We start from the raw sequence: 27,136 nt of genomic DNA, 5'->3' as shown, positions 1-27,136 counted from the left end.
CTGCCCCCCCCTCACCTGCCAACCAGCCGCGTGGGCCGGGGGCCAAAGCGGTCCATGAGGATCCCCAGCGGCAGGGTCGTGGCGCTGAGCACGAAGGAGCCGATGGTGAAGCCCAGGTTGAGCATCTCTTCCTGGCGGTCACAGCTCAGCCACTCCCGCTGCTCATCCTGGGTGGTGTTGGTGGCGTTCTCAGCTGGGGAGGCAAGGGAGGGCTCAGCACGTGACAGCCGGGAGCAGCCGGGCGCAGGAGACAAGGGCCCGGGGTCCGGGGGCCTGAGCTCAAGTCCCACGCTTAGGGCTCACTGCCAACCAGGCGACTTTGAGGGTGGCCTAGAGTCACATCTACTCCAGTGAGGACTCGTCCTCAAGGTAAACTGCCCACTTGGAGTCGTGACAAGTTAATAAAAATGGTTAATGGTGAGGGAAGGAGGGTGATTCACTTCACTCAGTGCTCACTGAATCACGAGGTGGTTGCTCCCCTGCCCCCTCTCTGTTACCTAAGCATCACTGCCAAGGGCACACTCAGGGCGCACCAGAGGCAGACAGACCAGGGTCGAAATTGCCACCACCCGTACCAACTGGGCAACCTTGGACAAGTAACTCCCTCTCTCTGAGCCACAGGCCCTTAGCCTGTAAAAGGGAGCAGAAGATACCTAAGCCACAAGTTCCTTAGAAGATTCCGCGGGGGGCGGGGAGGGGGGGCTAGGCGCCGAGATGGCTCAGCCGGTTAAGCTTCCAACTTCAGCTCAGGTCATGATCTCATGGTTCATGAGTTCAAGCCCCACATCAGGCTCTTTGATGTCCATGCAGAGTCTGTGTCTGCCTCTCTCTCTCTCTCTCTCTCTCTCTTTCTGCAACTCCCCTGCACTCTCGTTCTCTCTCAAAAATAAATAAATGTTAAAAAAAAAAAAAGAGTCAAGACTCTTGATCTCAGGCTCATGAGTTCAAACCCCACATTGGGCAGTGCTTCCGTTAAAAAAAAAAAGTGAAAAGTGACAGGTGCGATGAAGAGAACAAAACAGGAGGATGTGACGGTGCCTGAGTGCTAGGAGAGGAAGCACCCACCCTCCATGGTGACAATGACTCCTGACTTCAGATATCAGGAGCAAACGCAGGCAGCAGAGGGGTGACGTGACCTGTGTGTTAACATAAGGAAGAACACGAGGAAGAAGTCTCAGATCCTGACTGCTGGCCAACCAGGGCAGGAAACACCTTGGGCGATGGGGAGCTGCCAGGGAAGCTGGGGAGAGTGTCCAGCCCCGTGGAAGAAGCCTGTAGGGTTCAGGCTAGCCCCATCATTCAGTGATTGTCACCAGCACGGTTCAGTTCTCCACCAGGTCTGCCTGCACCGGATATCTGCTGTGTGCCAGGCACTGTGTTGGGACAGTGGGCAAAGTGGGAAGGAATGCAAAGATCATTTAGGCCACAGGCTGCAAACAGGCGACTGACAGTGGCCCGCACCTGTGTTTTGCTTGGCGTGCAAATTTTAATTGGGTGCGGTTCAAAATCGGAAGTTATCCCATAAACGCGGCACCTGGGTGGCTCAGTTAACCAACTGATCAGACTCTTGATTTCGGCTCAGGTCATGATCTCGTGGTTCGTGAGTTCAAGCCCCACGTTGGGCTCTGTGCTGACAGTGCGAGCCTGCTTGGGATTCTCTCTCCCGCTCTCTCTGCCCCTCCCCACTCATGTGCTCTCATGCTTTCTCTCTCTCAAAAGAAATAAACTTAAAAAAAACGAGTTATCCCATAAAAATCTGGCTTCTCTTTAAGAAGTCGGAAAATGTGGCCATTGCTGGAGCTGAGTGGAGGTCACCCCTTTCTGCCAGGTCTTGCCCCCTTTAAGCCACCCAAGTCATCACCTCTCTTTTACCCCCCCAGACATTTGCCACCTTACACCTGCCTTAATTATTATTAATTGATTATTATGAACTGCCTGGCCCAGTTGGCATCTGAGTTTGCAGCTCCTGAATTAGACACTGATTCTACCCCTCAGTCTTTCACCATCAAACGGCACCTTCTCTCACACAAGTCCTACTAGCTCTCGATTAATTAACACCTACTTTGTGCCAGGCTTTTTCATATGGTATCTGTTTCGATCCTCACAGCCTCCCTACCAAGTGAGTCCAATGACCCCCATCGTATAGATGGCGAGGCTCTGAGAAGCACAGCAATTCTTACAGGAGGGCTTCTGACAGCTTCACACAGCTTCACACAGCTTCTTACAGGAGGGCTTACACTCAAACTCAAGACCGTCTCCAAGGGCCAGCCCAGTCCCGTCCACCCCAGGGCCCCTCTGTCCTGAACACGGCGGCTCAGGACGCTTCCCGTGCCTGTGCTGGTGCTGGCGAGGAGACGTGTTCCTCCACTCGTGGAGCAGGACAGCCCAGGGGCCTGCTAGCAGCTCAAAGTCAGTCAACGCATCTGTTGGTCTGGTTTATCCATCAGCCTCTTGTGAGTTTGACCAACACGAGCTGGCTCCTGAGGCCCCACCACTCTGCATGGTTGGATAAAGCCGGACTCCTTGGATAAAGCCAGCCCAACATGCACTCAGAACTCTACCCACGCCAATCACAACTGAAGAGGTCTTTGAAATCCAACTGCCCTGCTTTTATAGGCAAGTAACCTGACGGGGTGGGACAGGGAAAATGTACTGAGTTACTACTGATAGAGCTGAAGCCTTAGAAAAAAACCATGTTTCCCTAATTGTGGTATGCATAACTGGGGCACTCCGGATGAGTTAGGAGATGCAGGGAATGGAGTTTGATGTTTCAGTTATTAGTCATTTCAATGTGTATCTGAAACACATACACATATACATACATATGCGAGTGTATTGGAAAAACACGCATACATATGTATGTATGTATGTTGGAGACATGTATGTGTGTGTGTGTGTGTGTATTAGACACATATGTATGATGTATGTGTAAGTACAATCAAACCCAACATTCCGAGGATATTACACTTTAAACTCAGGCCAATTTTTTTAAGTGGGTTGATGTAAAAGGAAGCATTAAGTCAATAGTTCCTAGGACAGAGGAAAGGTAAAATCATGAGGGTGAACTACAAGTGACAAGATCTGTGAAGCCCTGGAAAGCAGGACCACGGGCAAGCATTCACCCCTGGAGCCACACAGAGCACATTCAAACCCCGGCTTCACTAGCCGTGCTGCTGAAACTCCGAGACTCTGTTATCCCATCTGTGAAATGGGATGGTGGTCGGCTGCAACCCCGAGAGGCTGGCTGGCTCCGAGGACTGCCGCGCGCGTGCACACACACACACACACACACACACACACACACACTCACAAAATGATCCCATTCTCTGAGTCTCTAGGGATGGGGAGCCCCTCCTCAAGGCCTGAGGTTTCACTTTCCTGCAGCTGACAGTCAGGTTCACCAAAACATCTGTGGGATTGGGCTCTAGCTGGTTGTCCTGCCTATGGCAGGACTGCTCCAGGAGAACTCTAAGCTGAAGGAGGTTGGAAGTGGCTACACTGTTCCTACGAGGACTAGGAGACAGGTCCTGGAGTCAGATCTGGGGTTGAATCCTTGCTCTGCTCATTAGCTGTGTGACCTCAGGCAAGTGGCTTAATTTCTCTGAGCGTCAGCTCTCTCTTCTACAAAACATGGTTAATAGTCATACCTATATCACAGACCTGTTAGGAGGACTGAAGATCTATCTAGCAAACAGCAAAGGCTTGATGAGCTTTAGCCATTGTTTTATTGTTTGGGCACTTTTGCTGGATAAAGAGAAGTTATGTGTTAAGTTGATTTGCCCCTGTCTAAATTCTGAACAACAGAGCCCTCTTCAACCGTGACACCCCTACAGGTGGTTCAACCACTCACCCCAGGGTGTCCCTCCAGAGAGAACAAAAAACACTGAGAAGACAGAGGGTGTGGCCAGGGAGCCCAAAGCCGACCCTAGTGAACACCTTGACCATGAACTCCATATTTGTTAAATGACAGCATTTGGTGCTCACATCGTTGCTCTGTGGCAAGGAGGACGAGGGGGATCCACTCCGTTTTACAGACTTAGAAGTGGAGATCCAGAGAGGATGGGTGACTGGCTTAAGGTCACACAGCAAATGACAGCAAAGCTGGGTCCGGCACATAATTATGACCCCCACCTGTAGTCCACGTGTTTGCTCTCATTTCATTTTCACAGCGGTCCCAGGGGGTAAGGAGTATCGGTCCCATTTTACAGATGGGATAACGGAGACATTAAGAAAGTGAAGTAAATATCTGAAATAGGTCTAGCAACACACAGAATTGGAAGCCATGCTGCCTGGTTCTTTCCACACACCGTGAGGACACACATTCCTGGTTTGATTGTTCTTGCAACCCTGAGGAGGGAGGCTGGGTCCACAATGAATGAGGCTTCAAGAAGCGGAAAGTAAGCACTTTCGATAGGGCAGCGTGACTGAGGCCCAGAGGGTACAGCACCCTCCCCCCATCAGCCCAATGGCTGACGATTTAGATTTAGGCTGGAGTCACCTGAGGGGGAGGAGGGACACCTTGTGTCTTGCTTTCCAACAACAGACAAATAAGTTCAGAGAAAGTAGGAGGGTTCGCTTTGGTCACCTCTAGGTATCCCAGACAACTGGGGTCAGACACATATTCAGCCTCTGTCAACTCAAAACACCAAGTGGAAACTTCATACCACAGACAGAAATTACCCGCAAAGGAACCCAAGATCTCATGTTGATTTATTTTTGAGAAAAAGACAGAGTGTGAGAAGGGGAGGGGCAGAGGGAGACAAAGACACAGAATCCGAAGCAGGCTCCAGGCTCTGAGCCGTCAGCGCAGAGCCCGACGCGGGGCTCGAACTCACAAGCCACAAGATCATGCATGACCTGAGCCAAAGTTGGACGCCTAACCGACCGAGCCACCCAGGTGCCCCAAAGGGACCCTAGATCTAAATGTAAGAGCTGTAAGTATAAAAACTCTTAGAAGAAAACCTAGGCATAAATCTTTGTGATCCTAGACTAAGCAATGATTTCTTGAACATGAAGCAAGACACAAATGGCAAAGGAAAAGATAGACTGGACTTCCTCAATATTAAAAAACCTTTCATGCTCCAAAGGACACCATGAAGAAGGTGGAAAGACAACCCACAGGGAGGAGAAAAATCTTGCAAATCATGTCTCTCATCAGGGACTTGCACTTAGAATATAAAGAACTCTTTTTTTTTTTAATTTTTTTTAACGTTTATTTCTTTTTGAGACAGAGACAGAGCATGAACGGGGGAGGGTGAGAGAGAGAGGGAGACACACAATCTAAAGCAGGCTCCCGGCTCTGAGCTGTCAGCACAGAGCCTGATTCGGGGCTCAAACTCACGGACCGCGAGATCATGACCTGAGCCGACGTCGGCCGCTTAACCGACTGAGCCATCCAGGCGCCCCAGAATATAAAGAACTCTTACAACTCCATAATAAAAAAGCAAATAACCCACCTTAAAAACGGCCAAAGCATCTGAAAAGACATTTTTCCAAAGAAGATATACCAAGGGCCAAGCAGCACATGAAAAGACGCTAATCATCATCAGCCATTAGGGAATTGCAAATCAAAACCACAAAAAGAGAATATTGTATCCACTAGAATGGCTATAGTAAAAAAGACGAGCACTCATTAGTGTTGGTGAGGATATGGAGAAACTGGAACTCCATACACCGCTGGTGGGAATGTAAAATGGGACAGCCACAGTGCACCTGGGTGGCTCAGTCCGTTAAGCATCTGAATTCCGCTCAGGTCATGATCTCACAGTTCATGAGTTCAAGCCCCGCGTCGGGCTCTGTGCTGACAGCTCGGAGCCTAGAGTCTGCTTCAGCTTCTGTGTCTCCCTCTCTCTCTGCCCCTTCCCCACTTGCTCTCCATCTCTCTCTCTCTCTCTCTCTCTCTCTCTGTCAAAAATAAATAGATAGTAAAAAAAAAAAAAAAAAAAAAGGTGCAGCCACCGTGGAAAACAGTCTGGCGTTTTCTCAAAGTGTTAACCATAGTTACTATATGACCTAGCAATTCCATTCCTCGATAAATACCTAAGAGGAAGAAAAGCGTATGTCCACACAAAAACCTGTACCTAAGTATTCACGGGAGTATCCATAATAGCCAAAGAGTGGAAACAAATGCCTATCAACTGATGCATGCATAAATACAATGTGGTAGATCCATACCGTGGAGTCTTACTCAGCAATGGGAAGACACCAAGTCCTGACACCTGCTACTGAAACACCAGACGTGGACTAGAAGCGAGGCAAGATTTTATTCACGGCCGGGCCAAACCTGATCTCCTGATCTTAAGGAGAAAAGTGCAGAGAATGGCCCCGCACAAAGGTAGCAGTGAGCTTACATGGATTTTAGCAAGTCAGAGTACGTCATTATTTAGTTAACCAATGACAATTTACAGCATTTCACGGGAGCCAATTATATTGTGACACACAGACCGTTAGTTTTGGCGGGAACCTATCAATTTAAAGTTCTTTGTTCTAAGAGGGTTTAAAATCACCAATCATAGACACCTAAGATACCGTGGGGCAGTGAGTTCGTGACTTTTTACATGTTGGTCTTGCCCAGGCCAGATCTTGGTAGAAGGGGTGGGGGAGCGTTTTGCAACCTAAATTACCTACTTAGCAAGCAGGCAAAGTTACAGAAGCGAGATAGGGTGGTTAGTAATTTCCGATAACCCTAATAGGGAACTGCATAAGCTTTTATCTCAATTATTCATGGAAGGTGAGTTTAAGCCGAACTTATATACAGTAAGCTTTCTGATATCTTATAAGTCGACCTATTACATTTCCCACTCCTGTTTGTCAGTTATTCAAACCTTTGAATAACCTTATTCTGGCATCTGGGCTAGTGGGACCTATGGGCTACGGAATACCATAAGCTTTATAGATCCTATTTTTCGATTTATGAACTGGAGTAGTTTTATCAAACAAGGTCCTATAGTTATAGCTAGAAAGAGAAAGATAGGGGGTCCCGCAAGGGCACTTAGGAGAGTTGTTAGCCAAGGGGACCAGGAAAATATAGACTCATACCAATTTTGATTAGTTTGTCTTTGTCTTTCTCTTTCCTCTAGTCGTTGTCTGACCTGACTCAAGCTCTGCTTGAGGATTCCTGAATTATTGACATAAAAACAGCACTGTTCCCCAAGGGCCATAAAAGCCCTCCTTGTTATAAAAATAACAGGTCTAAGCCCCTCCGATTCTGAAGTACCACCCCCGCTAAAGAGTTTACAGATTCAGATGGTTTATTGATATTCCTTTCTAATTCTGATATATCCTGATCAATGTGTTTGCTTAGTAATTTGAAGTTCTGATCCCCTGTGATGAAAGCGGCAGTACTTACGCCAAAGGATCCTGCAACCCCCAGTCCTACAAAGAGGGGCACTAGGATAGTAGAAATGGGTTCCCTCGTAAATCGAGACTGGGGAATGAAACCTAGGGGTTCACTTCCTCCTTCACCTGAAAAGTAGAAGACCTGGGGTAGGAGGTGGACTAGAATGCAGAAATCAGACCTCTTGATTAGAAGGTGGAGGTTTAAACAAGGGGTTAAACCCAAGGAGCAAGCGAACCAAGTCCCAGAGGGTGGTACAAGGAAGTAAAGGGTACCCCCCACATAAGTATTATTTGGCAAGTAGATGGTGCTGTTACAATAAGTCAAATACCTGGACTGTTTCATCTGGTAATTTCCAGCACAGAAACAAGTCCCCACTCCTTCTAGATCTCCTAAGGTGAGACTTGGGTTCTGCCCCGGGTACAATGACCCTCTATCTGGCCATGACTCAAATTCCTGACTTGGTCTTCTCTCGTCCCCAAAGGGACTGGAGCACCTATTCCTATGTAGTAGGGGGACCTAGGATCCAAACACAGCCAACAATCCCAAGTGATGTTAGGGTTGGTGGCACTTAAAAACTTAAAGGTATAGTACAAGGCTTTAAAGGTATCGGTCTCTCTTACTTCAGGTTTGTTCCTAGCGGGGGGAGGAGTCAACACAAGGGCAGCAGTGGTGGGCGAACGGGCCGTAAACTTAGCTGATGACTGGGCTAGAGGCCTGGGGGGCAGTTTTTCAGGGTCAGGGAGAGGATTAATTACAGGATTGGGCCCAATGGGCGCTCTAGGGGTGACTCTAACTTTAAACCTCTGAATGGTGAACTCAGTGCCAGGATCAAGACCAGAAACGTATAATCTCAATCCCCATGTTTTCCCTGTATTCCATCAGGGATCTAAACCATTTCTGATGATGATAGTGACTAGGTGTTGACTCTCGGTCGGAGACACTGCTCTTACAGACCGTATAAACTGATCCTTTTCAGTAACCCAGTCAGCTATGGTTCCACAACCCCATGAGGCACAGTGAAACTGGCCTCGTCCTTGACAGCCGGCGGGCCCATCAGAGGGACAAGCATAAAGCCGTACTCCTTTGAAACTTGGGCAGTCTGGGGTTCTCTGGTATGGCAAAACTCTGGTAGCACCTTGATATCATGGTTGTTGTTTCCACTCAATGGGGAACAGAAGACACAGATTAAAGGTCAAGGCAGGGGAAGCGTAAGAGGTAGAATTTGCTAAAACCTGTCCCGTAGTGGTTTTCCTAACTATCCAACGGTACTGGACAGGGGCGTGGTCAGAACATGTTTCTCCGACCAAGGAAATTATTAAGAACAAAATTACCCAGCGGATTCTTTTACCAGCCGGACCTTCAAAGGATTTTCGGTCCGTTTGACAGTCCACTGTAGAGGAATGTGGTCGGGGTGTGCCGCTTTAATTTGAGAGCGATGGACCCAGTGGCTCCGGCCGGCAACTTTCACAGCGGATGGGGTGGACAGGATGATCGGATAGGGCCCAACCCAGCGTGCCTCTAAATTTGGGGAGGTGTGACGTTGCATCCAGATCCAATCTCCAGGTCCGAGTCCTTGGTCTGATGGTTCGACTGCAGAGGGCGGTTCCTTCCGGCTTTCTTTTACTAGGTTACGGATGGCTGGAAATGTACTTTGTAGAGCCTGCAAGGACTTAAGGAGATGTTGGTTTGAGATTTCCGCCCATTGTTCATCTCCCAGTTTTGGAAGCAAGAGAGGTGGTCTTCCAAATAGGATTTCAAAGGGGGGAATGCCTCTTACGTAAGGTATACAGCGTACTCTGAGGAGGGCAAAAGGAAGGAGGCCTACCCAGTTTTCGCCAGTTTCTGGAATTAATTTAGTCAAGGTTTCTTTTAGAGTTCTATTCATTCTTTCTACCTGCCCTGGACTTTGGGGGTGGTAGGCACAATGTAATTTCCAATTTATTTGTCAGCTTTTGGCCAACATTTTAGATATCTGGGCTATGAAAGCCGGGCCATTATCTGACCCCAAACCAACAGGGACGCCAAATCGGGGAACCAATTCATTTTAGTAATTTCTTAGCCACTATCTGAGCGGACTCTGTTTTAGTGGGGAAAGCCTCTAACCATCCAGAGAAGGTGTCCACCAGTACGAGGAGATAATGATAGCCATAGGGTCCATGTTTCATCTCAGTGAAGTCAAGTTCCCATATTTCTCTGGGTATCTGTCTGCGTAGTCGCTGTCCTGAAAAATTAAACTTGGGAGATGGGTTAGTCTGAGCACAGGCTTTGCATCAGTCTCCTAGGCTTGGTACGACTTTATTAAGGTTTGGAATAAAATAGTCTCTTTGGGCTAGTTCAGACAGCTTGGTTGCCCCTAGATGCATGGAGCTGTGGACTTGCGGGAGCCAGGTCCGTCCTATAGCTTCTGGTATGAAGATGCGTCCATCCTCGAGGTGATACCAATGCTGGTCATCTCTTTCTGCCCTCAAGGTTTTTATCAGGCGTAGCTCCTCTTTGGTCTAAAACGGTTCCGTGGAGAGAAAGCGTGGAGGCAGCAGAGGCAAAATTTTAATCGGGAGAACATCTCTTTCTGCTGTGGCCTTTGCCGTTGCGTCAGCAAAGGCGTTTCCTTTCGCTCGGGGCGAGTCTGCCTTTTGGTGGCTCTTGCAGTGTATAATGGCCACCTTTTTAGGAAGCCATAAGGCTTCCTTCCAGTAGGGCCAGGATTTCTTTTTTAATTTCCTTCCCTCCTGATGTTAACGGTCCTCTTTCCTTATATAGAGCTCCATGAACATGGGCGGTGGCGAATGCATATCTGCTATCCGTGAAAATTTTCACCGTTTTTCCCTTTGCCCATCTGAGGGCCTGGGCTAGCGCCAGCAGCTCTGCTCTTTGGGCAGAAGTGTCGTGCTCAAGGGCTTGGGCCCAGAGAACCTGGTCCTGAGTCACTACAGCTGCACCTGCGTATCTGATCCCATCTTTGACAAAACTGCTGCCATCAGAGAACAGCTCGAAATCCACCTTTGACAGAGGTTGATCTCTTAAGTCCCCCCCTCAGTCCCGTAAGAGTACTCACAGTTTCCAAGCAATCGTGGCGTGGGGCCTCTGAGTCATCATCAGGTAGCAACATGGCTGGATTTAAAGCCTCTGCCTTCAGCAAAGTGATGCGTGGAGGGTCTAGTAGCAATACCTGATCCTGGATGATTCGTGCGTTGACCCATCGGTCTGGTGGGGAGTGCAGCAGGCATGCTACTGCGTGAGGTCCTATGATCTGAAGGTCTTGCCCAACCGTTAGTTTGGAAGCTTCTTTAACCAGTGGCGGCAACAGCTCTGAGGCAACTGGGCCACCCGGTGGCAACAGAGTCCAGCCGCTTGGACAAGTAGGCTACAGGTCGTTTCCAGGGGCCCAAAGTTTGAGTAAGGACCCCTTTAGCAATTCCCCGGATCTCATGCACAAATAGTTGGAAGGGTTTGGTAATACCAGGTAAAGCTAGGGCTGGGGCTTGGGTGAGGGCGCTCTTGATCTGCTCAAAAGCCCTGTCTTCTTGTTCTCCCCAGACCATCTCAGTTCCTTCACCCCCAGTGGCGGAGTACAGGGGTTTTGCCATTTCAGCGAAACCTGGTATCCAGAGGCGGCAATACCCAGCAGCTCCTAGGAACTCCCTGATCTGCCTTTTAGTTGTGGGTTTAGGAATGTTTGAGGATAGCTTGGATTCTTTCTGGCCCCAGCGATCGCTTGCCTGCATGCAGTTGGTAGCCCAAATATATGACAGAGTCCAAGCAAATTTGCGCCTTCTTTGCGGAAACTTTATATCCCAGGACATCTAATTCCCTTAGCAGGTCCTCTGTAGCCTTTGTGCAGTTCTCTAAGGAGTCAGCGGCTAGGAGCAAGTCATCTACATATTGCAACAGCGCAACATCTGGGTGGCTCTCCCGGTAGGGGACCAAATCCCTTCGGAGAGCCTCATCAAAAAGAGTGGGGGGAGTTCTTAAACCCTTGGGGCAGTCGAGTCCAGGTTAACTGTCCATTGTAAGTTCCACCTGGGTCTGTCCATTCAAAGGCAAAAATAGGCTGACTGACCTTTGCAATCGGCAAAGCAAAGAATGCATCCTTTCAGTCCAGGACGGAGTAAAGGCAGTAATTTGGTGAGAGTTCACTCAGGAGAGTGTAGGGGTTGGGGACTGTAGGATGAATTGTCTCCACCCTTTTGTTAACTTCTCTGAGGTCTTGTACCGGCCTATATTCTGAAGTCCCAGGTTTGGGGACAGGAAGCAAGGGAGTATTCCAGGGGGAATGGCATGGCATTAGGATCCCAGCTTCTCGCAAGCGGTTGATGTGTTTGGCAATTCCCTCCCTCGCTTGCTGGCTGATGGGATATTGCCTCACCCGGATGGGGGTGGCTGTGGCAGCTAGCTGGATCACTAGCGGCGCTTGTCGAATGGCTAGTCCAGGGGGCTTAGTTTCAGCCCAAAGTGTAGGAATTGCCTCTTTCCACTTTTCTATTAATGGAGACGCTTTCTGCTCTGGTTTTTCTAAGAGTCGATATTCCTCTGATATAGGGCAGGCAACTAGAATGGCAGGTGGCGGTAGGTTCAAGTCTATAGAATTTCCGGTAAAGGAAATTTGGGCCTTAAGCTTGTGCAACAGATCTCTCCCCAGAAGGGAATATGGGCAATCAGGTATGAGCACAAAGGAATGAGTAATAGTCCCTTCAGCTAGGTCAGTGATTCGGGCACGAGTCCGCGGGTAGCCTTGCGTTTGTCCTGTGGCTCCCGGAATGTATACCTTTTCTTTAATCACAGGTCCTAAGGGTTCTTTAAGACCCAGTGTCAACCAGGAATCTGGTTTCTTTCCCTTCTATGTTGAGGGTAACCACAAGCTCCTGGGGATTCAGGGAAAGAGGGGAGCTGTGGTGGTGTCATTGTTCCTGGGCGACCAGGATGGGAGGCTTTTTGTTGGGGCATTTATCTTTCCAATGTCCTTCTTTCTTACAATAAGCACATTGATTTTTTCCCAATGTTGCTCAGGGTCTTTTCTGGCCTCAGGGTTGAGGCCTTCCCTGTCCTTTGCTGTTGCCTGGGGGTTTTCCCCAGGCTGCTACGAGGACTTTCCCTATTTCCTTCCCTTGCATAAGGGCAGAGCTGTCCCTGCTCTGAAAAACTCTCTGGGCTATTTCTACCAACTCTGAAATTAGCTTTCCTTCGAATCCTTCTAATTTTTGGAGCTTTTTATGGAGGTCTGGGGCCGACTGAGAAACAAAAGCCATATTAATGGTTTTTTGGTTCTCTATTGCCTCGGGGTCAATAGGAGAATATAAGCGGTAAGCCTGGTAAAGCCTTTCTAGGAAGGCTGCAGGCGACTCTTTCGGTCCCTGGACCGTGTCATGAATTTTTGTCAGATCGGTGGGCTTTCGTGCCGCTGCGCGAAGCCCCTGTAACAGAATCTGGCGATACTGGAGTAGACGCTCCCTACCATTATCCGCGTTAGGGTCCCAATGGGGCGGCGCGGAATGGAAAACGTGCTCAATTCTGTGAAGGTCTGTGGTAGGCATTCTGTCTGGGCCGAGGACTGCTCTCGTGGCTTCCCGGGGCACTCGGGCCCTTTCCTTGAAGTCAGTAAAACCTGCAAGAGTTGGTGACAATCTTCCCAAGTAGGTAAGTGGGTGGTGAAAATAGAGCTCAGTAAGTCAATTAGGCCCTGGGGGTTTTCAGAGAAAGGCGGGTTCTGAGTTTTCCAGTTGTAGAGGTCCGTGGTGGAGAAAGGAGTGTAGAAAAGCGTTGGGCGTGTTGGCTGCCCATCTGGACCGGGAGCCGGAGCCATTTGCCTAAGAAGAAGGATGGGAACTGGGGCATCAGAGGACTGGTGTTCTCCTCTATAGAGGGCTCCTGATCTGGTATGTGGGGGACTAGTCAAAGGGTCTCCTGCGGCTTTGGGTTCCTAGGGAGCTACTGGAGTCTGGGGAGAAGGAGGTGGTCTCTGAGGATCGGATAACAAGTCCGTCCCTTCGGGTTATCTCCTGAAGCACTGGGTAAAGCCTCTTTGAAGGCTGAGTGACGGGAAGCAAGGGTTTGGAGTTTGGAGAAGAAGAGGAAGGGGAGTGGGAAAGGGAGATGCCAGATGACAGCTTTTGGCCCTGTTTCTGGCACTCTCTCAGCCAGGAAGGTGGGTCTTCTAGGTCGACCCAAGTCACAACATATGGCTCCTGTGGGGATGAACATCATAACAAATCCCGCGGACAGCATAAGCAAGGTTAAGATTATAGGAGCCCTCTGTGGGGGGCCAGTCAACCCCAGAGAATGTCGGCCAGTCCAGTTGGCAATATGTCCGCAGCCAGGATGGCTTTAGGTTAAAGCCATAGTTCTTTCCTCTTTTTCTGAAACCAGAGAAGTTATTTAGGATCCATTTAAGGGGCGGGGGGGGGGGGCAAGGCTTGGACGAAGACTGACCCATGGCGGAGGTTAAACAGTGGGTCACACCAGAGATAATGATAGGTTAACAGGAAACGTTTAACAGGGCACACAGAGCACTGAACATAGAACAAATGGTTGGGGTGATCAAGCCCGACCCAGAGGATCCGAAGACCCAGAGGGTCCGGAGACCCAGAGGTTCCGGAGACCCAGATGGTGCTGGGGACGTCTCCACCAGATACCAGCTAGGCGGAAGTTAACCCGCGTCCAGACTTCCCTCCTAGAATCAGATCTGTCCAGTAACAGAAAACAGAGAACAGAAAATAGAAAATAGGTGCCGCCTCGCATACCTTGCTTAAGCCAGGTCTGAGAACGGAAGGCCGGGGCCGAGGAACGTCTCTCGGGAGCTCTCCCCTAGCTGTTCCGCTTCGGCCTCCGAATTTCGGGTGGTCATAGAATCTCGGTGGGACCTCCAAATGAAACACCAGACGCCGAATAGAAGCGAGGCAAGATTTTATTCACGGCCGGGCCAAACCTGATCTCCTGATCTTAAGGAGAAAAGTGCAGAGAATGGCCCCGCACAAAGGTAGCAGTGAGCTTACATGGATTTTAGCAAGTCAGAGTACGTCATTATTTAGTTAACCAATGACAATTTACAGCATTTCACGGGAGCCAATTATATTGTGACACACAGACCGTTAGTTTTGGCGGGAACCTATCAATTTAAAGTTCTTTGTTCTAAGAGGGTTTAAAATCACCAATCATAGTTAGACACCTAAGATACCGTGGGGCAGTGAGTTCGTGACTTTTTACATGTTGGTCTTGCCTAGGCCAGATCTTGGTAGAAGGGGTGGGGAGCGTTTTGCAACCTAAGTTATCTACTTAACAAGCAGGCGAAGTTACGGAAGCGAGATAGGGTGGTTAGTAATTTCCGATAACCCTAATAGGGAACTGCATAAGCTTTTATCTTAATTATTCATGAAAGGTGAGTTTAAGCCGAACTTATATACAGTAAGCTTTCTGATATCTTATAAGTCGACCTATTACACTACAACCCTGAAAACATCATGCTAAGTGAAAAAAGCCTATAACGAAAGCCCAAATATTAGAAGACACCATTTATTTGAAATATACAGAACAGCTCCTATCAGTGATGTGGTACCATCAGGCTATTACAAAGTATTGGACAGGAGAGGGCTCCCCCAAGCAGCCTGTCATTGTGAAGGCCAAATTCTTCAACAGAAGAGCTGAAGAGAAGATCAAGGGGTAGGAATGGCTGTGTCCTGGCAGCTTGAAGCCCCACGGAGGGAGGTCTACTAAAAGGTAACAAGTGCTTTTCCAAAAAAAAAAAAAAAAAAATCTATTTTTGTCCCACATAAACCTAGGATTCTGCTAATGGGTACAGGGTTACTTTTTGGGGTAAAGGAAATGTTCTAAAATTGATTATGTTGACGGTTGCACAACTTATTGAATTGTATACTTTAAATGGGTGAGTCATAAGGTATGTGACTTATATCTTAATAAAGCTCTCACATGTATTTTTAAAAAGCACGGGTAGAGGGGTGGGCAACAAAAGGGAAGCAGGAGTCTGGGGGTGATGGAAATATTCTAAATACCGATTATGGTGGTGGTGGTTCCCGGGGTATACATTTGTCAAGCCTGATCAAAATGTGTGACGTAGGGGAGCCTGGGGGGTTCAGTCGGTTGAGCGGCCGACTTCGGCTCAGGTCATGATCTCGAGTTCATGGGTTCAAGTTCCACATCGGGCTCTGTGCTGACAGCTCACAGCCTGGAGCCTGCTTCAGATTCTATGTCTCCCTCTCTCTCTGCCCCTCCCCTGCTCTTGCTCTGTCTCTCTCTCAAAAGATAAAATAAAACGTTAGAAAAAAAATTTTTTTAGAAAAAAATTGGCCGGAAGGAGCAGTGCAGGAATCAAGACCATTACATGACAAAGGGCAGGTCCTCTCCAGTTGCCAGGGAAAACAATTCAGAGGGGACCTGGACTCCTCCCCTCCCCTCAGGAGCATTAGAATTCCTACTTCCTCATTAGACACCACAAGGGAAGCCAAAGGAATTGAAATGGAAAGCAGGGTCCCTCCACAGTGCCTGGCCTGGAGGAAATGAGGCTTCTAGACTTTGTGCAGATGGTGATTTGAAGACCCTGGGCTCAAAGTCTTGGAAAAGGAGGGGCACCGGCCTGTTAACATTCAAGTGCACTTTGTAGGCTCTCCTTTGTCTTACTTAGCCTTATAGGAGTCCTGGTAAAACATGCCTCACCCAGCTGGGTGCCTGTTCTCCTTCTAGGGGTCTCCATCTTGATCTAGACCTGAAGCTGCCAAAGGGTCTGAATGCCCAGCACGATACCTGGCATTCAGCGAAGCCTAGATTAGATACACGAGGTAGAGGGGGCAAAACCCACCTACTCTCTAGAAGAAGTTTGAATTGGTCAAGAAGTGGGGCTGTCCCAACGCCTGCGCAGTGCTTGTCTTAGGCAGCCCCGCGTCCCGTCCGCTCAGCCTCGCGTTCTTTTCCAGCTTCCACCTTCCCCTTCTGCTGCCCCTGCCCCAGCCCGACGTGCCCTTCCTCGGGCGTACCTGAGCACAGGATGGAGTAGAAGCCCTCCTTCTGGAGCATGATCAGCAGGGAGCCCCAACCGAGGAGTACGGCAGAGAAGAAGAGGTTCTCCAGCATCGCGGTGCACGCCATCCACCAGCGCCTCCGGTACGCCTGCTGCAGCGTGGGGGCCATGCTGGCCGCGAGCCTGCACAGGAACACCGCGCTGAGCAAACGGACCCCCGGCGGCCCCGGGGAAGGGTCTCGCATCCCGGCGGCTCCTGAGACCCCTCGAGCCTGCCCGCGAAGGTCCCAGGGCCCTGGGCTTCCCGGCGGGTGCCGCCGACCTGGCTCTGGGCGCACTGGCAGTGCCAGGGGCTCACGCGGCGCTGCGCTCCCGCCGGGCCACTATCGGAAACAAGGAAGGTCCTGTCTGAGCGCAACAGATTCCTGGCGCGCTGCCGGGCTCTTCCAGCCAGGCCAGAACGCGCAGAGCCCGGCTCCCCGGGCCCAAACCCGCACTTCCCCAAGTCCCCAAAGGTCAGCAAGGGGCAGGGCGCGCTCTGAAGCCACCGCTGGCCAGCATCCGGCCGCCCGCGCCAGGAAGGACCCCCAGAAGCAAGCAGGAGGAGGAAGGGGAAGTCTGGGACTAGCCTGAGACACCCCCCGCCCCCATTCCTGCTGCCCCAGTAAGACCACTCCTCTCCTCTGGGGCCCGGCCCCCGCTGGCCCTCCGCCCTCCGCCTCTCCGCACCAGGCGCCCGGTGTCCCCACCGTCCCTCGATCCAGGCAGACAGCTGCCACGTGGAAGGAGACCCGGGGCGGGCCCTCCGGCGGCCCCGGCGCCCCTCACTCACTCGGCAGGGCGCGGGCCACCACGCGGCGCGCATCCGAGCCAGCCCGCGCTCTCGGGTCGGGGAAGGGTGCTCGCGCTCCGGCAGGAAGTCCCGCGGCCGCTGACTTTATAAGGGCCGAGCTCCCCGCGGGCGGGCGGCGGGCGGGTGTGTTTACCAGAGGGAGGGAAGGAGGCAGAGCTCCCCCCGCCGCGGCCGCGGCCGCCGCCACCACCGTGGGAGGAGACGGGACACGGGCGGCGCGGGGGTGGGGAGCGGCAGGGGGGAGACGGATGCCGCGGAGAGGAGAGGGACTGGGAAGGGCAAAGGGGGGAAGGGCGCGAGGGAGGGGCGGAAGGCACCAGCCGCGGCTCCCGGGGCCTCAGTACCCTCATCTGTGAAATGGGGCTCTGGGTTCCGGCGCGCCCGCAGGTCGGTTCAAACTCCGACAAGAGTGTTGCTCCAAACTGAGGAAGTGCAGCCGAAGGGGCCGAGAGGAAGAGGAGTACCCGAGGGGCCGGAGGAAAGGGAGGGAGGGACGCGCTTGGAGAAACGCGACAGCGAGCCGCGGGACCCCACGGGCTCGGGGGAGCGAGCAGGTTTTTTTCTTGGGGAGCCTGGGAGTGTCGGTGGGAGCCGGCCCGTGGGGCTCCCAGCGGACCCGCAGCCGGGGACCCCCTTAACCACACCCGCCACTCACCTCTGGTGGGGGGAAGCGCGCCTCCCGCGGCCGCGGACGCCTCCGGGAGCGCAGCGCCTTCGCGGCGCGTCCACGCTCTGCGGCCGTGGTCGCGCGGGCCCAGCTGCGAACCGCACGGGCTATCGGACTTCTCTGCGCGCCGGGGCCGGGCCGCCTCGGGGACTCAGCGCCGCAGTCTGGTGTTCTTGCCTCCTCTGCCCCCTCGGAAGAAGTCGGGGAGCGGGGAACCCGCCGGGCACCCCCGATCCGCGAGACGGGGCATAGGCTGAGCGGATCCACGGAGTTAATTCTTGTATTTACACCCGTCCCGGGCTGCGCCCCGAGGTGGGGGCGGGGGCTCCCTTCCCTTCCCCTCCCCCTAGGTCTAGTTTCACGCGCACGTGACTCGCCCTCTGGTCCCCAGATACTCCCCCGCAGCACACGCCCCAGCACAAAGAATTCCCACCCCCACCCCCACCCCCGCCCTCTCCCTCGGGCCCCCCAGGCGAGTTGGGCAGCGCCCTCTGTATCCTTGGTCAAAACAGAGAACGACTCAGCTGGAGCCGACTGGCCTCGATGCAGGGCCGGCTTGGGTGGGGTTTTGAACTGTGCAGTTGGGAGTAGTGTTTTCTGAGAAGCAGAATGACATGGGTTTCCTTAGAGTTAGTCAGCTGGAGGTCTGCATCTGGACTTTGAAAGTGACTGGCCTGGCTTAACTTGGGCAAGTTGTTTAAACTCCCTGAGCCTCGGTTTCCTTCTTTGTAAATTAGGATAAGGGGGGCGGGGGGCAGTGAAGGACGGAGTTAAGGGTTATGATGCAGGTCAAATGCTGAGCCCAGCGCTCAGCGTGGGGTACGTGCAACAAGTGTTGATTGTTGTTACTGCTATTGCTATTATTATTTCAGAAGACCTGGGAATAGGATGCTTCCAGACACTGATTCCTGGTAAATCTCCCCACCTCCCTGGGCCTCAGTTTCCTCATCTGTGAAATAGAGGGGAGGTGTGGGTTAATGAGGTGAAGCAAAGGCCAGTCAATACTGATGTGAACTTAATACAGCGTGTTGAGAGTGGTAGTGGTGATATCCACAAAGCTCCAGAGCCATGTGAGCCACTGGCCATGAAGACCTCAAGACAAGGGGATCCCTTAATGGCCAAGCCACCAAGCCAAGAGAGGGAACTCACATTTGCTGAGTGGCTACTAAACTCTGGGCGCTTTCCAAACAAAAACCATTAAACCCTCAAAACATCATGGTCTCATTTCAACCCCACAGGGGTTTGGAGAAGGCTGGCGGCTGGCAGCTGGAACATGGTAGGTGGAGGCAAGACGTGAAGTCAGATCTTCGGGCTTTTAAGTGTGGCCCTTTCCATCCCTCTAGGCCAGAAGCAACAGCAAGAGCAAAGGCTTAGCAGTGAAAAGGGCACAAGGAGTTCTCTCTGGCGGGAGCGGGGTGTCAGGCTCTGATGGTTTCACCTTTTAAAATTCATTAGTGACTCGCAGAACTTCCCGATCAAGGTCAAACACCTTAGCTTAGCCTAGAATAAGGGTTCTAACCTGAGACAGTCACAGATCCTTTTGAGAATGCAATATGCAATGTTTTGAGTGCACTCCCTGTGAAAATGCATGTGTGACCAGGAACACATACACACAAATTTCAGGGCTTTATGGACTCCTTCCGTGGGCGTTAGGGGTCCATGGGCCCCCACGACTTTAAACCTTGCCCCTTCTTGATCCCTGACACCGGTCCATGTTTTCCCCTCATGGACTCTCAGCTCCGGGAGGGGGAGGGCCTGGCCAGCTGTGCTCACTGCTGTATCCCCAGCACCTAGAACAGCACCTGCACCTAAGAGGCACTCAGCAAGCACCTGTGGAGGGAAGTGTGAGGCCAGCTGGTTTCATACCTCCCTGCCTTTGCACCTGCTTCTCCTTCTGGTGGGCATGACAGATTCCCTTCTTCATTTCCAACGTACTCATCCTTCACAACTCACCTCACGTTTTACCCTTTTCTGGAAACTGTCTGGTCTGCTCGGCCGGGGGGGCGGGCGGCTGCCCATGTATTCCCCCAAAACACTAGTCTAACCTCTGCTGAAGCCCTCACACTGACCTAGACTCATTGGTGTAGCTGTCTGCCTCCTCTCCCCACAAGCTGTAAATTTCTTGAGGGCAGGTGCCACGTGGTAGGTATGTGCCTGCCACCTATCCCAGCACCCGGCAGGTAACGAGCCCCTGGCTAAATGTGCTGGATAAACGAAAGGGGGGTGGGTGGGAAATGAAGCTGAAAAAGTAAGCTGGGGTCAGTCTGGAATGACCTCTGTGAGGCCAAGGACTTTCAGTGTCGGGAGATGGGCAACAGGAACTCCGGGATTGCATTTTCTTGTCTTCTTTTCTTTTCTCTTTTCTTTTCTTTTCTTTTCTTTTCTTTAAGGATGGCGATTAGATGTGGTCGAGTTTGTGTGCCTAAGGAATGGAGGATATACTGGAAAGGAGAGAGAACCTAGAACAGTTGAGAGATCTTAAAGCGACTCTAATAGTTTAGATTTTTTTTTTTTAAATAGAAGGGAACAGATCTAAGACACACTTCCATATCAGAATTGATAGGATTTATCAGCCCCCTCCCTGTCCCCCAAAAGGAACCCCTTCCTAGACTCCGTTTCCCTGACACTACCCATGTCACATGGGCTCTCCTGCTGGCTGCCAGCTGCAGCCTGCTTCACAGCTGAGCGGACCAGAGTACCAGCTTCGCAGGCACACAGGCTGGGGTCCTGATCCTGGCTTTGCAGCAGACGAGCTGAGCAATTTTGCCCAAGGCACGCACGCTCCTGAGCCCCCCTCTCCTAGTCCGGTAAGTGCTGGAAATGACAGTATCCAGTTCAGTATGTAAGACATGATTTCTTCTAATAAGTAGTTATTATAAACTTTTGCACGAGGAATGTAAATAAAATGGTGCAGCTGCTTTGGAAAAACAGTTTGGCAGCTTCTGGCATCATTAACATGGAGCTACCACGTGACCAGCAACTCCACTTTTAGGAATATACCCGAGAGAACTGAGAACATCCACAGACACAGAAATCTGGACACAAATGTTCATAGCAGCATCATTCAGGATCGCCAGAAAGTGCAAACAACTCAGTGGTCCGTCAACTGATGGATAAAACAAAATGTGTGTATACTAATATGCAGTGTGGTCGTATTTGGTCACAAGGAATGAAGTACCAGTTGGTGCTGCTACCACAGGGAAGAACCTTGTAAGCATGCTGGGTGAAAGAAGCCAGACACAGAAGGCCACATACTGTATGACTGCACTTATATGAAATGCCCAGATTAGGCAGAACCGCTGAGACAGAAGTAGATTCGTGTGGTTGCCAGGAGCTGGGGGAGAGAAAGGTAGGAAGTGATTGCTAACGAGTATGAGTCTTCTTCTTGGGGCAATGAAAATGTGCAATTAGATAGTAGAGACGGTTGTACAACTTTGTAGTGTACTAGGCTCCGCCGAATTTTACGCTTTAAAATAACTTATTTTTAAGATTACTTTAAAAACTTTTGGGAGGCGCCTGGGTGGCTCAGTCGGTTAAGCGTCCGACTTTGGTTCAAGTCATGATCTCGCGGTTCATGAGTTCCAGCCCCGCACCGGGCTCTGTGTTGGCAGCCCGGAGCCTGGAGCCTGATTCGGATTCTGTGTCTCCCTCTCTCTCTGCTCCTCCCCCACTCGTGCTCTGTCTCTGTCTATCAAAAATGAATGAACATTAAAAAAAAAAAATGGAAACAAAATTTTTTTAATCTTAAAATAAAAAGGGCGCCTGGCTGGCTCAGTTGGTGGAGCATGTGACTCTTGATCTTGAGATTTTAAGTTCGAGCCCCATTGGGTGTAGAGATTACTTAAAGAATAAAATAATAAGTGCTCAATAATGACATAAATGACCTTCCTCTTCCCTAACTTGCTCCTGCTCCGTTGCTGCCTATGTGGGTAAAAGCACTACCCTCAACCTGGTTGCTTAAGCCACAGAACTGGAGTTACCCGACTTTGCTTCCAGCCTCATCTTCCGCATCCAACCCGTCTAGAGAGCCTGTGGGTCCTATCTCTAAAGACCTCTGGTCTCCATCCACTGCCATCCCAAAGCCCAGGTCATCAGCAGCTGCCACCAGCAGGTCCTTTCAACCTGGGCTTTCTTTCTCTCTCTTCTTTAAGATTTTAAGTAATCTCTACACCCAAGGTGGGGCTCAAACTCACAGCGCCCAGATGGAGAGTTGCAGGCCCCACCGACTGAGCCAGCCAGGCACCCCTCTCAACCTGGCCTTTCTGAGTCCACCTGTGCACGTGACCCCACCATCCAATCAGAACGATCTACTGGAAACACAGATTTGGGAGTACTGGGTGGCTCAGTTAAGTGTCCAACTTTGTGTCAGGAACTCACGGCTCCTGAGTTCAAGTCCCGCGTTGGGCTCTGTGCTGACAGCTCCGGAGCCTGGAACCTCCTTTGGATTCTGTGTCTCTGTCTCTTTGTCCCCTCCCCCCCCACCCCATCAAAAGTAAATAAACATTAAAAAAAACAAAAACATTTGATCAGACCTCTCCCCTTGCCAAGTTTCCCATGACCCCTGGACAAATACACAAACTCCCATCAACACCCTCAAGTCCATCTGGGCCCCAACCTCCCTCTGGCCTCTCTCTTCTTATGCTTTCACCATGGTGACCTCTTCATGCCCATGAGTACCCCCATGTTCTCCCACCTCCAGTTCCTCCTGGGCCTGGAACATTCCCCTGCTCTGGCCTATCTAATTCTTCAGATTATGATTTCATGGTCACTTCCTTGGGGATGGCACCCCTTGCATGATTCCAACGATAAATTCCCTTGCTATGTGATCTATGTGATAACTGAGCTTCCTTTTGACGAAACTCATCAAGTTGTGTCTGTTTTGTCTGATGGACTGTATGTGCCAGAGGGCAGGGATCCGTGCCCACCTTCCTCACCACTACCCTCCTGCCACTTAGCACGGAACCCACTGCGTACACGCTCCCTGCCTGGCAATTTCCTACTCATCCTTCAGATCTCACTTACCCACCATGTTCTGGGAGACAGCCTTCTCTGAGCACCCAGACTTGGGGGCACATTCCTTTCTTTACATAGGCCCACAGCCTCGCACTTATCACAACTGCAAAAGCAACTGGTCTTACTACGCCTCCCCGTTAAATTTTTTGTCTTTCTCTTTGCCCCAGCAGTTAAAACAGTACTCGTCACAACACTCCCTTCAGGTCAGCCCACAAAAATTTTTATGATGATCCCTAAAATTGTATGCAAAATTCTATGTACATGTACATTTTTCTAAAGAATAATGGCTTGTGTTGGAGTTTCATGGGGGTCCAAAACCTGAAAGAAGTTAAAAACCTTCCCCTGGGAGGGGTGCTTATGTGGCTCAGTCGGTTAAGCGTCCAACTCTTGATTTCAGCTCAGGTCATGAGCTCAGGGTTTGAGAGATCATGCCCTACATTGGGCTCTGCATTGACAGCGTGAAGCCTGCTTGGGATTCTCTCTCCCTCTCTCTCTGCCCCTCCTTGGCTCTATCAAAACATAAACATAAAAAAAGAAAAAAAAGAACTGTCCCCAGGAGCTGAAGACTCTCCTCCAAAACAGCACTGCCAACCCAGACTTCTACTATGCAAAGCCGTCTCCACTCAGATACAGGTTCCAAGAGGGCAAGGATCTTTCTGTTTGGTTCACTGATGTGTCCCAAATGCCTGGAATGTTGCCTGGCCCATGCCAGGTATAGGTGTAGAAAGACCATGGTCTCAGACAAATTGTCAATAGTTGTGAGAACCGTACATGTATTGGTTAGCTACTGCTACATAACAAATTACCCCAAAACTTCATGGCTTAAAACATTTAGTATCTTGTTTTCTCCAGGTCAGGAGTCAGGGTGCAGCTTAGAGGGGTCCTCTGCTTCAGAGTCTCTCACAAAGCTGTGAAGGATCAGCCAGGGCTGTGGTCATCTGAAAGCTCGACTGGAGGAACGTCTGCTTCTGAGCTCACACGTGTGGTTGTCGGCAGGATTCAGTTCCTCTCCAGCCGGAGGGTGCCCTCTGTTCCTTACCACATGGGTCTCCCAGGGGGCAGTTACGAGATGAAGCTTGCTTCACCACAGTAAGCAAGAGGAGAGAGAGAGAGAATAAGAACCCACTACAATCTTTTGTACCTTGACCTCTGAAATGGCATCCTGTCACCTCTGCTGTGCTCTGTTTGTTAGAAGCAAGTATGTAGGTCTGGTGCACACTCAAGGGAAGCAGACTGTACCAGGAATGAGTAGCAACAGGCAAGACCATCGGCCTGCCTGCCTATTCCAGGACATTTCCGTGTTTTCTAGCATCCGGCTCATCTGAAAACCCAGAAGAAGGCACAGACCAACGCCTATGGGTCAAGCAGATGATGAGAAGGGAAGAAATTAGTGGGAATTTTGCTGCCCATCTTCCAGCAGATTGCCACCAAGCATGGATGTAGGCTGACTTGTGAGAGCTTCTAAACTTTCAAAAGAAGGCAAAGCCCAGACTTTCATGAGACGTTTCCTGATTGTAAAACTGTGATAATCTAGCAAAAATACATGAGGATTAGGAGTTCCTGACTTTTCTCTATGGCAGAAAGAGCCTAACCCATCCCCCCACCCTTTGTATGTTTGTTACCTCTCTCCTGTCCCCACCCTCCTGCCCCCATCCTGCCTCCCCCACCATTCACAAGGGCAGGGTCCAAGCAAATTCACTTTGGACCCTTTCTATAGCTCTTTGCATGTCGCAGCAACAGTCAATATTGCTGAATGAAATTAGAAATTGCTGACCTGTATCTCTTTAAGGAGTGTCCCCCCCACCACCCCAATCCTAGAGGGGTGGTTAAAAGTGGGCTCTGTTATCTAAATAAGCTGGGATCCTGGCTCTGTCACTTGCTTGTTTTATGGCCTTCAGCAAGTTACTAACTCTTCAGACTTCAACTTCTTCATCTAGAAAGTGAGAATAACTGGGGGTTACCTGGGTGGCTCAGTCAGTTGAGCGTTGGACTTCAGCTCAGGTCATGCTCTCACAGCTCATGGGTTCAAGCCCCATCTTGGGCTCTGTGCTGACAGCTCAGAGCCTGGAGCCTACTTCTGATTCTCTCTCTCTCAATCTGCCCCTCTCCTGCTCATGCTCTCTCTCTCAAAAACAAACATTCTAAAAAAGAAAAGCAATAAAGTGAGAACTGTACCTGCTTCTGAGTTGTTATAATGATTAACTGAAAGAGTAGACTTATTAATACACCACTGCCACTCACGAGCTATCCTTACTGGCTCCCTGGCACCTCTCCCCTTAATCCATTATCTACCATCATCTTCCACTTCCCACCCAGCTGGCAGCTGGAGAGAGCCTCTGAAATGCCAATCCGTCACTTTCACTGCCAGGGTTTACATCTTTCAACAGTTTGCTGATGCCCTTAGTAGGAGAAAATCCAAAGTCCTTAACACAGCTTCTCAGGCTCTTACAGTACTGTGCCTGCCCAGCACCCCCGTCTCATCTCTCACCACTACCTCCCTTCACACTCAGCGTCGCAGGCCTGCTGAAGCGGTCTCTGGAACGCTCCACACTTTCTGCCACTGCAAAGCCTTTGTAAGTACCATTCCCTCCAGCTGGAACCTCTTCTCTCCACTCCTACCACCTCTTTGTGATGTTCCCGCTATGCACTATCGGAATTTGCGATGTTCCTTGCTAAACCTGAGGGCAAGCACAAGATCTTTCTCCCGGCTCCCCTCTCCCTAGCACAACGCGAGCACAGAAGAGGTTAAGAATAGGCATTTGTGGAATTGTCCACGGCCGTGCTGATCCTGCGGGCAGACAGCGCCACCTGTTGGCCCAAGCTTGCACTTCAGTACCTAGGGAGAAGCCTTCACCTTCCGTTCGCCACTAAGGTCAAGGGACATGGTTTTGAGGTTTTCCCGGGGTCTATCCGCAACAGACAAACAAAAAAGCTAACGTCGAGTCCTTAATGTGACAGAGGCAGACACTTTCCTAAGTGTTTTAGTTATTAACATGATTCATTTTCATAACACTCAGTGAGGTAGGTACCATTAGCATTTTATGGAGGGAATAATTGAGGCACACAGCAGGTACACGCAGCTAGAAAATTTCACCCCAGACGGCCTGCACTTTTAAGCCCCAAACTCACTGCTTCTATCGCTTCCTTTGCTCGATGCCTAGAGATCCGGTGAGGTTCCATCCCAGGTACCCACCTTCTACCATGAAGGCACTCCTTCCGGTGGCATTGGTGTCAACCAAAACCCCACCTGGAGTGACCCACACGTTCTGCAAGCTGCAGCTCTCTGAGGCACTCAGGACAAGAAGGACAGGAAGTCGAGGCACTGGTCTCCTCAGTGAGGCGGCAAAGTGTAGCAGTCAGTCCTGGCTTCGATGTGATCGCTCCTCTCATGAGACCTCCGGCCAGCAACCACCTCTCTGGGCCCCCACTCCCCTATAGGACCCCTTAGCCCAGGTGAGTGGATTAGGTCAGATGTTTTGTTACCATCGAGACATTTTATTTGCATGCACATATTCCATCCCTAGGAAGAGAATCCCAGGATTTTCCCTTCTGTGTGTTTTTGTCTTGCTTCTTCATGGTCCCCATGACGCCGGCTGAGACGGTCAGTGCAATGACACCAAACTGGTGGGACAGGAGCAGGTTATTCTGCCACTTTTCTGGATCTCTGAGTTGTATCTCAGATCACTCCACACGTGTTTAACCTGCCCGCGAGGCTCACAAGCAATTTTCCAGCTCTGTGATCATCAACGATTTCAACTTTGCCAACGTGACTATGCTTCATCACAATGAGGAACCGGACGATGACCCTGGAGCATGACCTAGTAAGAACCTGGCGCCTGCCTCTTTCAGCGTTGTTAATGCTCTCGAGGGTATCGGCCAGGACATTCACGTGCACCATTATGGCGGCACAGAAAGATGGTGGAAAGAGCTACCTCGGACATCATGTGAAGAGTGAGGAGTGCAGTTTCTGATTCAGGTGAGCAGCGAATGGCAGTGGGTTTCACTCAGTCCCCTCCCTGATCACTCACATCACACCCGAGTTTGGGCCCTTCACATGTTTCGATATTGCCATTTGGAACCAAGGGGTTGGCTGCTTCCTTCTCAAATCCCATCTCCTGTTCACTCGCTCCTCTAAGTATTTCCTTGAGATCTGGAAAAATGCCTGCCTGACTCCACTTAAATTTTAAGCTGTTATTTCAACACATGTATATGGTTAATACTTACTGGGCACTGCCTGTGCCCCAGTCATTATTCTAAAAGCTGTGCACATGGTACATCATTTAATCTTCCCAACAGCCC

At 50.6% G+C, this 27,136-nt stretch overlaps 1 protein-coding gene and 1 long non-coding RNA gene across 8 annotated transcripts in view; both read right to left on the bottom strand.

The window, feature by feature from the left end:
• Window positions 1-18,213, bottom strand: part of SLC43A1 (solute carrier family 43 member 1) — a 32,503-nt gene extending 14,290 nt beyond the window's left edge. The window contains exons 1-4 of one of the 7 annotated variants that reach the window (XM_049646668.1): window positions 16,321-16,409; window positions 14,077-14,269; window positions 8,671-9,008; window positions 16-193 (exon numbers count right to left, since the gene is read on the bottom strand). In XM_049646668.1, coding sequence (XP_049502625.1) covers window positions 16-125 — 110 coding nt within the window. In that variant the 5' untranslated portion in view covers window positions 126-193; window positions 8,671-9,008; window positions 14,077-14,269; window positions 16,321-16,409. Of the gene's footprint in view, window positions 1-15; window positions 194-8,670; window positions 13,708-14,076; window positions 14,275-16,320; window positions 17,004-17,033; window positions 17,116-17,136; window positions 17,367-17,812 lie in introns of those variants that run through there. The other 6 variants (XM_049646669.1, XM_049646667.1, XM_049646664.1 and 3 more) reach the window with 6 other exon arrangements.
• On the bottom strand, window positions 6,245-15,630 carry LOC125933619 (uncharacterized). The gene is made up of 2 exons (XR_007461035.1): window positions 14,502-15,630; window positions 6,245-6,519 (listed from the first exon to the last, which is right to left on the bottom strand). It is a non-coding gene; the product is annotated as an uncharacterized LOC125933619 (long non-coding RNA).
• Window positions 18,214-27,136: the final 8,923 nt, after the last annotated feature.

This window comes from Panthera uncia, chromosome D1 (genome assembly GCF_023721935.1).
Source record: "Panthera uncia isolate 11264 chromosome D1, Puncia_PCG_1.0, whole genome shotgun sequence".
In the NCBI taxonomy this organism is placed as follows: Eukaryota; Metazoa; Chordata; class Mammalia; order Carnivora; family Felidae; genus Panthera; species Panthera uncia.
This window is presented reverse-complemented; position numbering and strand designations above follow the sequence as displayed.